Source organism: Vulpes vulpes, chromosome 2 (genome assembly GCF_048418805.1).
Source record: "Vulpes vulpes isolate BD-2025 chromosome 2, VulVul3, whole genome shotgun sequence".
Taxonomy (NCBI): domain Eukaryota; kingdom Metazoa; phylum Chordata; class Mammalia; order Carnivora; family Canidae; genus Vulpes; species Vulpes vulpes.
This window is the reverse complement of record NC_132781.1, coordinates 102,241,063-102,253,193: the sequence shown is the minus strand read 5'-3', so window position 1 is coordinate 102,253,193 and position 12,131 is coordinate 102,241,063. Positions and strand designations below refer to the sequence as shown.

At 40.0% G+C, this 12,131-nt stretch overlaps 1 protein-coding gene across 10 annotated transcripts in view; it reads right to left on the bottom strand.

Annotated features, from left to right (window-relative positions):
- Window positions 1–6,572: 6,572 nt before the first annotated feature.
- ACBD5 (acyl-CoA binding domain containing 5) overlaps window positions 6,573–12,131 on the bottom strand; it is a 50,239-nt gene continuing 44,680 nt past the window's right edge. For all 10 annotated transcript variants that reach the window (XM_072742117.1, XM_072742122.1, XM_072742127.1 and 7 more), the window contains one exon: window positions 6,573–8,490. In XM_072742117.1, coding sequence (XP_072598218.1) covers window positions 8,478–8,490 — 13 coding nt within the window. In that variant the 3' untranslated portion in view covers window positions 6,573–8,477. The remainder of the gene's footprint in view (window positions 8,491–12,131) is intronic.

The window sequence follows — 12,131 nt, the reverse complement described above, 5'->3', positions numbered from 1 at the left end:
TCCGTGTACAGAAATCTGTTACAGGGCAGCCCGGGTGAGTCAGCAGTTTAGAGCTGTCTTCAGCCCAGGGCGTGATCCTGGAGACCCGGGATCAAGTCCCTCGTCAGGCTCCCTGCATGGAGCCTGCTTCTCCCTCTGCCTAGGTCTGCCCCTCTCTCTGTCTCTGTCTCTGTGTGTCTCTCATGAATAAATTAAATCTTTATTTTAAAAAATCTGTTACAGTTAAGATTTTATTTGTTTATTTGAGAGAGAGAAACCAAGAAAAAGACTCTTAACTATAGAGAACACACTGATGGGTAAGCAGAAGGGAGATGGGTGGGGGGATTGAGCAGTGCACTTGCTGTGGTGGGCACCAGGTGATGTACCGAAATAAATAACTATATTGTGCACCTGAAACTATTACACTGTATGTTAACTACCTGGAATTTAAATAAAAAAAAATTTTTTTTTTAAATAAAAATTTTTGAACAATAAATGGGTAAGTAGGGAAAAACAGGAAACGGGGCAGCCTGGGTGGCTCAGCGGTTTAGCACCGCCTTCAGCCCAGGGCATGATCCTGGAGACCTAGGATCAAGTCCCACGTTGGGCTCCCTGCATGGAGCCTGCTTCTCTCTCTGCCTGTGTCTCTGCCTTTGTGTGTGTGTGTGTGTGTGTGTGTGTGTGTGTGTGTGTCATAAATAAATAAATAAAATCTTTAAAAAAATACAAAGAAAAACAGGAAATGAAATCCTCTTTGAGTCTTGGAGATCACCAAAAGTAAATGTAGTTTGCGCTACAAAAGCCCTCAAACAGGTTCAGTTAGGAGTCTGTACCAGGAACATTACAAAGGGTGAAAAAAAAGTGGTTAAAATAATTCCTGGAATTACGTATCAGAGCACCTGGATGGCTCACTGGTTGAGCATCTATTTTTGGCTTAGGTTGTGATCCTGGGGTCCTGAGATTGAGTCCTGCATCAGGCTCCCCACAGGGAGCCTGCTTTTCCTTCTGTCTATGTCTCTGCCTCTCTCTATGTCTCCCATGTATAAATAGATAAAATCTTTTTAAAAAAAATTCTAGATCACCCTCTCCAACTGCACACATCCTTCTGAATATGCTCTCCCTTCCTCTTGGCAGATATTGTAGGTTTTTCCTCAGGATTAGGTAAACAGGCAGGGTACCAAGCACACATGAAAGCAGGGGTACTGGCTGTGCTGTAGATCTTTCATTTGCCCCTCCAAATCCCCTTCCACCCTTCTCCAGCCTGCTCTGTATCCTGGGAAGCTGACCTGCATTGACTACATCAACAGACTTTCCTACACTCTGGCTGCCAGATAGACTTGGCTACTGGAGAGTATCACCAGGAGATCCAAGGGAAGGAAGAGAGTGAGGTAGGAATATTGATTCCCATACTTTCTTCCCTGTAAGTCCGGGTAGGCTGGCTGCCAGAGGCATCTCCACCAGTTTTCAGCTCTTGTAACATAACCATCTCCACAGTCCCAATCTGTCTATGGCATCTGATAATGCTCCTTCCCCTCATCCCTGAAGACCTAGGAGGTAGCAGCAGAGACCTACTGCTATTACCTCCCAAGGGATTCGTTATGATCTGATCTATGTCACCCCAGAATTCATATATTGAAGTGCTAACCTTCAGTACCTCAGACTCTAAGTATATTTAGAGATGGAATCTTTAAAGAGGTAATTAAGTTAAATGAGGCCATTAGGGTGGTCCCTATACCAGATGACTACATTCTTCTAAGAAAAGTAGATTAGGGGATGGCTGGGTGGCTCAGTGTTTGAACATCTGCCTTTGGCTTAGGTCATGATGATCCTGGGGTGCTGGGATCAAGTCCCGCATGGGGCTCCCCAGGGGGAGCCTGCTTCTCCCTCTGCCTATGTCTCTGCCTCTCTCTCTCTCTCTCTCTCTCTCTCTCTCTCTCAGTCTCTCATGAATAAATAAATAAAATCCTTAAAAGAAAGAAAAAAAGAAAGAAAAGTAGATTAGGACACAGGTGCAGAGGGAAGACTGTAGAGTTGCAGAGAAATGATGCCATGAGAGGACTCAGAAGAAATCAACCATCAAAAACCCGATCTTGGACACTCAACCACTGAGCCACCCAGGTACCCACTGCTAGATTATTTTAGCCACCTAGTCTATGGTACTTTGTTGTGGCAGCCCTAGCAGACTGATATAGTACTAAAGTATTCCTTGTGGTTTCCTTATACCCTGCCCATTCCTTCATTAAATAGGTTTTTTATGTTCTCCTTTCTCCTCAACATATCCAAATGAATTTGCATTTCTGTTGAGTCTCTGATATAAATAATAGCATTAAAATGGGCTTTTTAAAAAAAGATTTTATTTATCCATGAGAGACAGAGGCAGAGACACAGGCAGAGGGAGAAGTGGGCTCCTCAAAGCAGGACTCAATCCCCAGACCCATGATCACGCCCTGAGCCAAAGACACACTCAACCACTGAGCCACCCAGGCATCCCACTAAAATAGGCTTTAAACAAACATGTACATCAACTGCCGACCCCCAACCCTCTAACCCCAACCCTCAGTCAGCTCCCAGAATGCAGTTAGAAAGGATCTAAGCCTCTAGGCAAGAGATTAGTAGTCTGAGGAATTTAACCACCTCAAGAGATCTTTAAAAATATCCAAAGATAGGGCAGCCCTGGTGGCGCAGCGGTTTAGCGCCGCCTGCAGCCCAGGGTGTGATCCTGGAGATCCGGGATAGAGTCCCACATCGGGCTCCCAGCGTGGAGCCTGCTTCTCCCTCTGCCTGTGTCTCTGCCTCTCTCTCTCCTGCTCTGTATCTCTCATGATTAAATAAAATAAAATCTTAAAAAATAAATAAAATAAAATAAAAATATCCAAAGATAGGGCACCTGGCTGGCTCAGTCGGTGGAGCCTGTGACTCTTGATCTCAGGGTCATGAGTTCAAGGCCCACTTTGGGTGTAAAGCTTACTCTTAAAAATAAATAAATACAAATGTGACATGGATGTCCCCAACTTTAAATGGCTTATACAGAAAGCTCTTCAGTGAAACCTACTGTTTCTAAGCCCCACTGAGAGCCTCCAATCAGCTTTGTAGTCTCTTACTCAGAAATATGAGCAAACAACTAAAGATTACAGATACCTGAGGAAAGTCTTTTTAAATATATTGACCGAAACAATTTGAAGAAAAAGTAATGACGGAAGCAGTCTATACACACAGAAAAAACTTCAAAGGTATTATCAGTAGTATCCCCAGAGACATTTTAAAGGATATTGTCTATAGTATAAAGAATACTCAGAAAAATTTTAAAACATTTTTAAAAATATGATACTAGAGGGCGCCCAGGTGCTTTAGTCAGTTTAGTGTCTGCCTTCAGCTCAAGTCATGATCCCAGGGTCCTAGGACCTAGCTCAGCAGGAAATCTGCTTCTCCCTCTCCCTCTGCCACTCCCCCTGCTCCTGCTCTCTCTCTCTCCCTCTCTCTCTCAAATATATAAATAAATTTTAAAATGATAGTAGAAATGAAAACTAAATAGAAAGGCTCAAAGTTGAAGAAATCTCTCCCAAAGAATAAAAAGACAAAGTTGAAAAATAGGAGAGAAAAGATGAATTTCAAGGATGTGTTTAGTTTAGGTAGTTTACTGTCCAAATAATAGGAGCTCCAGAGAAAATGAACAGAGAAATGGAAAAGAAATGATTAATGAAAACAACAATGTTCAGCCTGAAGGACATAAATTTACAGATTGGAGGAGCCAAATGGCCAGCATAAAGAAAAAATAGTACTGATGTATATTGTATTATTGTTTCCAATCCACTCCACATCCTTTCTCACGCAAGATTGTAGTGTTTTCCCTAGAGTGGTTGAAATAAATTTCCTCCCAACTTGGGTGTGGTCATGAGACTTGCTTTGGCCAATGGAAGATTAGTAGACATGATGTGTGCTCATGGTCCAAATAGGAAGAGGCACATGGAACAGAAATGAACTCAAATCAAAGCGTTGTTCTGACAAACTGAACTGAGTCCAGCATAGGCACAACCTACCCAGAGACCTATGAGAAAGGAAAATGAGAACATTGAACTTTGAGGTCATTTGTTACATGGCATCATTGTAGCAAGTATCTCCTATGTATACGAACTTACAACAGTGAAATTTCAGACACTGGAGCAAAAGGAAGATACTATAAGCATCCAAAGAGGAAGAAATAAGACTGGTGTGAGATAATAGAAAATATACATATTGACTTCTGTCCCTGGTTCCTGGTATAGAGCTCCTAAAATCCTTGTAATTTCCTAAGTGATAAGAATAGTGAGAGCATCTTTTGTTCCCACATCTGGTCTTTCACCCGTTTTTGCTCCTAAATCCCTTGGAATTTCCTGGGTGACAGGAGTATCGTTTGTTCTGATGAGATGACTCTTGGATGGGAACATTGGTTGCCAGAAAGACAAAGCCATAACTAGAAGCTTGGAATTCTCAACCCCACCCCCATTCTCCAGAGAGGGGTAGGGCTGGCATAGCCTACTTATGGTCATCTGCCCATCCTTGAGACTGTCACTGTGGTCAGTAGAAAGGATATACACTGACCAGGTTTGAGTCACAGGCCCACCAGGGTGGCTTGAGGAGGGGTAGGGCTGGCATAGCTGGGTGTTCTATTGTGCAGGAACCCCCCACCTCCTCCACCCCCATCACCTACTGAGGATGGAGGATGAAGAGCTCTCCAAAGGGAGAGGGACAGAGGAGGGCGGTGTCTTTATCGGAGGAGGAGGGAAGGATGCTAGGCAGGATAACAGAACAGTGGCAACACTCTGTGTTACATACATATTTAAAAGTTCTCTTTTGTTTTTTAAAAGGAAAGGACATTTATCCCTTTCCAGTTTATAAAATGTGGTACCATTTCAAAAGAGGATTGATGGAGAGAAAATCAGCAAACAAGGGTTGAGAAGCAAAAAGGAAAAACAAGTAGAGAAAGAAGAGACCTAAAGAAGGGGGCATTTAAACCCAAACACATGTTCTTTCCTGATATATGGGCAAAAATAAATTTGTAAAATTGTATATATGTATAAACTGGAATAATTTTAGGCCTTTAAATGTTTTTATAGACAAAAGACCTAACTATGGTAAACTAGTTCTAGCCAATAATAGGGAGAGGGAGTGTCCTGTGTTAGAGTTCCAAGAAAGTTACTGTTTCCTGATCAGATAAAGATCTTTATCTGTTTGTAAAATAAACATTAGACCTAGATGTGGAGCAGCCATCTGGCAAGCAGAACAACAAAAGCTACACATCAAAGACGGCAGAACAGAAAGGAGCCTCTTCCTAACCATGTTGTGGAAGCACCCAGCCCTAGGCTTCCTACCTCTGAGCGACTTCTTTTTTTATTTTCAAGATTATTTATTTGACAGAGAGAGAGATAATAAGCGCAAGCAGGGGGAGGGGCAGATGGAGAAAGAGAAGCAGACCCGCTGAGCAAGGAGCCGGATGTGGGACTGGATCCCAGGGCCCTGAGATCATGACCTGAGGGGAAGCCAGATTTTTAACCAACTGAACCATCCAGGCACCCTGTGTACTTCTTGTATTTGAGAAAAAAAACCCAAACTTACTTGGTCAAGTCACTGACGTTTTTATGACAGGCAGCACAACACTGTTTTTTTTTTTTTAAGATTTTATTTATTCATGAGAGACACAGAGAGAGAGAGAGGCAGAGACATAGGCAGAGGGAGGAGCTGAAGCAGGGAGCCTGATGCAGGGCTCGATCCCAGGACCCCAGGATCATGACCTGAGCCAAAGGCAGACACTCAGCCAGTGAGCCACCCAGACACCCAAACACTGGTATTTTAAGTGATACAAATAGCTAACATCACTTTTATCAGTATCTGTAAAAGTTACAAGTTATGTATTTGTATGAAAAACACAAATCCTGGGGCGCCAGGATGGCTCAGTTGGTTAAGCATCTGCCTTTGGCTCAGGTCATGATCCTAGGGTCCTGGGGTCTCAGCAGGGAATCTGCTCTCTTTCTGCCCAGCCCCCTCCTCCTGTTGGTTGTCTCTCATACTCTCAAATAAATGAATAAAATCTTTAATTAAAAAAAAAAATGGCTGTATGGGTGGCTCAGTCAGTTAGATACCTGCCTTCAGCTCAGGTTATGGTCCCAGGATCCTGGGATTGAGCCCAGCAGGGCTCCCTGCTCAGTGAGGAGCCTGCTTCTTCCTCCCCCCAACTCCACCCCTCCCTTGTGCTCTCTCTCTCAAATGAATAGTCTTTAGAAAAAAACAGAACACCGCCCCTAAAAAAAAAAAAAAAAAACACAAATCCTCTGAGCATATTCCACCTAAGACCAATTGTGTATTTAAAATGTCATGGCTGGGGGAAGCTATCTATGTGGTGTAAGAATGGAAACTAAGATTTTGACTGGACATTCTCAACCAAATGACTAAAGGACTTCTACTTTATCCCAGTTTTGAACTTTTATGAAATTCTATGTAATACCATGGTTTTATTCTGAAAGAGGCATGATTACTTTCTATGAATTCCCACAATTTACACTCATTTAATCCTTTATTCAGTGTACTTCTACCAGTAACAAGTAATAAAAACCATAGCATTTCTCATTAGCCTTTTTATTTGTAACGTAGTTTTACAATAAAGAAACAGAAAAGTAGATCATTAAAAAAATACCAGCTGTCAATTTAAAATTTTAAATGAGGTTCTTTTTAACAAAGCAGTAACACCATATCCTATAATTACATCTTTACTTATATATACAAGAACTGTGTGCAAAGTACTTTTCAAACTATAAAATAAGACTTTGGAATAGGATACAAATGGTTATCCCTAGGAGTTAGTCACCTCCCACTGCCTATAATGAATCACAACTGCTTATGTTCTTAAATTTGCTTTTAGTTACTTTATTTACTAGCAAGAAATGCCACCACCATTGTCTTATACCAAATTAATATCTAATTTTTAAAAAATAATCCCTGATCCACAGGTGTGAACCTTATTTTTCCATATAATTCAGTTACTTGCTTTATTTTTCCCCTAAATAGAGTTTTTAAATGGTGAATATTAGTAACCCTTTTAGAGAGACACATTTTAATCAGGATGTAATTTAAAAATAAAACCATCAAGTTACAAGAAAAAAAAAGAACAAAGAATTTGGGGAAAGCAAATTGTATTCTTATACTGTTTTCTTCAAGCAAAGAACCACACTCTATGCAAGGGATGGATTACTTTCTTAAAACACTCTGAACACAGGATGCTTAACCCAACATCACACATATCGAGAATGCTTAAAAATTATTTGCTACTATGCCTTCGAATGAGAGAAATCTTTAAAGTACAAGGTACATCTAAATGTGGAATTTTGGAAGGTATACAGGAAGAATAATTCCAAACAAAGCCTTCAAGGATCTCTGTATGTTACAGTCTTCTTTTTCATCTAAATGTGGGGGGTGGGGGAAGCATTTACATTCAGGTTAGTTGGGTGTGCCTTCTTCACATGGAAGCATAAGCCCTGCTTGCTTGCAAAGCCTTCCATTACCCCTGTGAAATAGGTGTATCTCAAATATTATACCCCAAGGGAAAAACAGAGGCACTAAAAGGTTAAGAGTCCAGTCTGTGTAGTTTACCAGTTGCAGAAAAGTGATTTTCATGTGTTTCCTTTTTGACCTTTTGTAAAAACAGTATAAATAAGTTTTCATTTTATATTTCAAAGCACCCTATGAAGCAGAAACAAGATATCCTCAAAGAAAAGCGATTACAAAGGAATAAATGTATACGATTGAATAAAATCTTATCAATGATCTACAGGCTCAGAGTATACTTCTAAACTTCCTAGAAGCCGATTCTTCATCATTTCTGTCAGCAGGTTATGTCTAGTCTGTGTCCATTTGTAAAAAGTAAGCCTGGTACATAGGGCTCTACTTTGTAATAACGACGCCTGAACAGTAAAGTCAGTGCTGTGAATGCCCAGGAAAGATTATGGGCAGCCCACAGAGAGGATGTGGAGAAAATTCTTCCAGCAGTTTTCTACTGCTTGGCATGGCAATTCATTGACTAAATTGAAAAGTTCATTTAATCTCATTTGAACTTCACTCCTGGTTTGCATTCTTTCTTATAGTTAATTTAGAAAATTAAAAATAAAATATCTCATTATCACAACTGTACCTTGGAAAAGCAGCTTATTGTTTTCTACGGGAGATAATCAGGTAAATATGTTACCAAACAATAATTAATAATTTAATGCTCTTCAAGTTCAAGGTAGGGCAAATCTATGTATGCTACTTGTAACCTAGCTGAGATTAATTATTCAAGTATCAGCAATATTAAATGTTATCATTTTTGTAGTGCAAAATATATATATGTATATATGTACACAAACCAAACTATTGGACGACAAAAAGAAGTGTAATCATCACAAACTAAGATTCTCTTGTGAGTTCCACATTCCATTTCATTCTGAGGTCATTCAGGCCCAGTAATCTTCTTGGGTAAAACACCATTTTCTTCAGTTCAGTTTTCTTTAAAAAGAAAGTAAAAACCAATTTTCTGTGAATATAAATGCAACCTGAATATGAAACACATCCATACCAGAGAATTCTTTGGACGATAACATAACAATTCATATTCACATTCAGAATCAAATCATAAAATTGCCAGTAGTTCCTAAGAAATTCTCATCCTTTTCTAGTTGGCTTAAGGCAATTCAGGGTTTTGGGAATTATTTTACAACTTGGCAAAGCTGTGAAACAAAAAATGCTTAATAAGACTATAATAGGTTGATAGATGTATAACCTAGACTATTCACTTAATCAACATATATTTTGTGTCTATGACTTTCCAGGCTCTGTGCCAAGCACTGGGGTTTCAAACATAAATGAGGCAGGCTCTCGACTCTTAAAAGAGCTCTCAGGTTAGCTTGGGGTAGGAGGGAGAACATATAAACTAACAATTCAGATAGGTATAATATGACAGTTTTAATGATAGCAGAGTGAACGAGTGATCAGAGAAGAGTGGGTTTGTCAGTACAAGACACAACAATCACGTATGATCTGACATCTGGGAGAGGTCCCACACCTGTAAAAATCTCTATATCCTCCCCAGCACTCTAGATGCCAAAATGCCTGAAACGTTCTCATTATAGATTCATTTCCTCACCTCTACAGAAATGCTCTTACACAATCCCCTTGGCAGGAGGGATGTTTTAAATAATACGATCATCTTCTATCCTCTGTAGAAATCCTCTTATGTACACTTCCTTGGCAGGAGTGACATTTTAAATAGATCAATTTTCACATAAGGAGAGCCCTAAGGGCATGAAGGAAAAAAGGCTCCTGGAGCCAGAACAGAATTATGAGTGGCACTTTTTTTTTAAGATCTTATTTATTTGAGAGAGAGAGAGAGAGAGAGAGAGAGAGAGAGTGCTCTAGCACAAGCAGAGGGGAAGGGCAGAAGGAGAGGGAGAAAAGCAGGCTCCCTGCTCAGCCTCGATTCCAGGACCCTGGGATCATGACCCCAGCTGAAGGCAGACACTTAACCAACTGAGTCACACAGGCACCACAGAACTGCCCTCACTAACAGCCTAAGTGAGGGGTTAGCAGAAATGTTCACTGGATGGTGCACGAACAGTTAGCAACACTTACTAAGAACCTATGTGATGTAGATTACTACACAAAATTCTTTGCATATTTACAAAAAAGCACATAACACTCTGAACCCTCTATCTTCTCCTGTAATAGGGAAATAGAATACATACAAATTCCCATCCGTATTTTCAGAATTTTAGAATGTTTTTCAAGGTTCCTCATGAGATCTTTTCATCCTTTTTTTCTTTTTAAATTAACTTGCAAAATGTAGGGTATGGTGTGATAAGAGAAGAAAAGTTACAGAAAACAACAGATTAAAGGTAGAGGGAAACATTATGCCTTTCACTTTGTCTGCTAAACTATCTGCCCTGGCTGTACTGATGAGATTCTTTCCCCTCCTCAGAAGCCTGGGCCTGACTTTTTGAGGCAGGCTCCATCTGAAAAGTGTTCCTACAGAGAGGCACCTGGGTGGCTCAGCGGTGAGTATCTGCCTTCGGCTCAGGTCATGATGATCCCGGGGTCCTGGGATCGAGTTCCACATCAGGCTCCCTGCAGGGAACCTGCTTCTCCCTCTGCTTATGTCTCTGCCTCTGCATGTCTCTCGTGAGTGAAAAATGAAATCTTTAAAAAGGAATGTGCTCTTCATACCACATTCAGAAAAAAATGTCTTTTGGGATTTTTTTTCTGATCCACTGCAGAGTGATAATGCCTGAAATTTACTTTTGAGTTTATATTCTTCTACACTGGGAGGAGAGAGGGGGAATCAAACAGTGGACCCTTCACATTGCTTTTAATGTTGAAGAAAACAAAATATTATTTCAAAAAGCTTACCACAAATAGATAGCTACTTATTTTACATATATATAGAACTGTCTCACTGTGTTTGTACCCAGATGCCTATTTATTAAGTAAAATGAAAAAAAATTTAAATAAATAAATAAACCAAAAGCTTTCTATATCATATAGTACTTCAGTGTGACCTCCTACAAATAGTGGGTATTCAGCCATGCACTCAGCACACACTTTCTGAAAGCCTACTACATGCCAAACACTGAATTAGGGGTCGAGGCACAGGATGGTCATTATGAATAGAGCACACCCACTCCTTTTCACACTTTTCCCCACTCTAACTGGATTTCTGGATCTTTCTCCTCATCTCTAACACAGAACCCATCTCCTTCAAACTATACACACTGCTCTCTAGTTTTCATTCCTATAACTGTCAGATTAAAAATTGCTACACACTTCCAGATGAAAAGATGTCTAAGTCCCTTCAAGCCTGAAACTTCTTTCCATATCAAATATGGCTCTGTCTCCAATCCCTGTTAATTTGTTATGTATATGAACAAACAATACAAAAGAAAAGACTCTCATTGGCAGTGCCTGGGTGGTTTAGTCAGTTGAGCGTCTGCCACTTGGTTTTGACACAGGTCATGATCTCAGGGTCCTAGGATTGAGCCCCACATCAGGCTCCCCTCTCAGCAGGGAGTTTGCTTGAGATTCTCTCTCCTTCTGCCCCTCTCCACTGCATGCTCTCTCCCTAAACAAGTAAATCTTTAAAAATAAACCACTATCTCATCAAAATGCAGTTGCGCAGTGCTAAACAATTGGTAGTTTGGGATGCCTGGGTGGCTCAGTGGTTGAGGGTCTGCCTTTGGCTCAAGACATGATCCTAGTTTGGGGATCGAGTCCCACATCAGGCTCCCTGTAAGGAGCCTGCTTCTTTTCTGCCTGTGTCTCTGCATCTCTCTCTCTGTGTCTCTCATGAATAAATAAATAAAATCTTAAAAAAAAAAAAAGACTAAGTTTAAAAAAAATTGGTAGTTTGAAAAGATTAAACATTTAACCTACTGAAAATTTGATAAAGATTCAACAATAACAAAGTAGAATATTAAAAATAGGAGAATTTCTCCATTCAGAGACATCTGTAAGCAACTTAGGAGAAATGGTGCAGATGTGTACCAGCAAGGAATATCTTAAAAAAATAATTTTAGAAAAACTCCAATTTTTGGTGACTGCTGAAGCAGAGTCACTGTTTTCTCAGTCTTTATTAAAGTGACAAGCTGCTGCAAACTTAAGCATAACATAAATCATTAACCCAAGTAAGCTTAACAGTTTTTGTCCTGTGCCAAACTTTTCTACTCTCTAATGCTCAACGATCAACAAAGGAAACATGAAAAGAACTTTGAAATACGTTGCAAAATATGTCAACACCTACCTTTAGTGCCTTGCTGCTTGAATCTAGCACTTACTACATAGTGAAAAAAGGTTCGGTTCTTTTTCCCTCCTATTATCAGGGAAATTAAAATTTAAAACACTGTGTCGCACCCATCCCATCATGGGATAAATGTAAAATTTGTGAAAAGAAAAGGAAGGACATAAGCTAAGGTTTATTGAACCCTTACACCAACTTTACACAGAACTAAAATGACATCTATACAAATGACCTAGAAAGGAGGTAAATAACACTGTGAGAGCAGTTCACGCTTCTGAATTAAAGTTTTTTCAAGTGGGTCAGTGTAGTCCAAGAACATGAATGTACCACAAAAATTTTTAGTGCTCTTATGAACATAAGT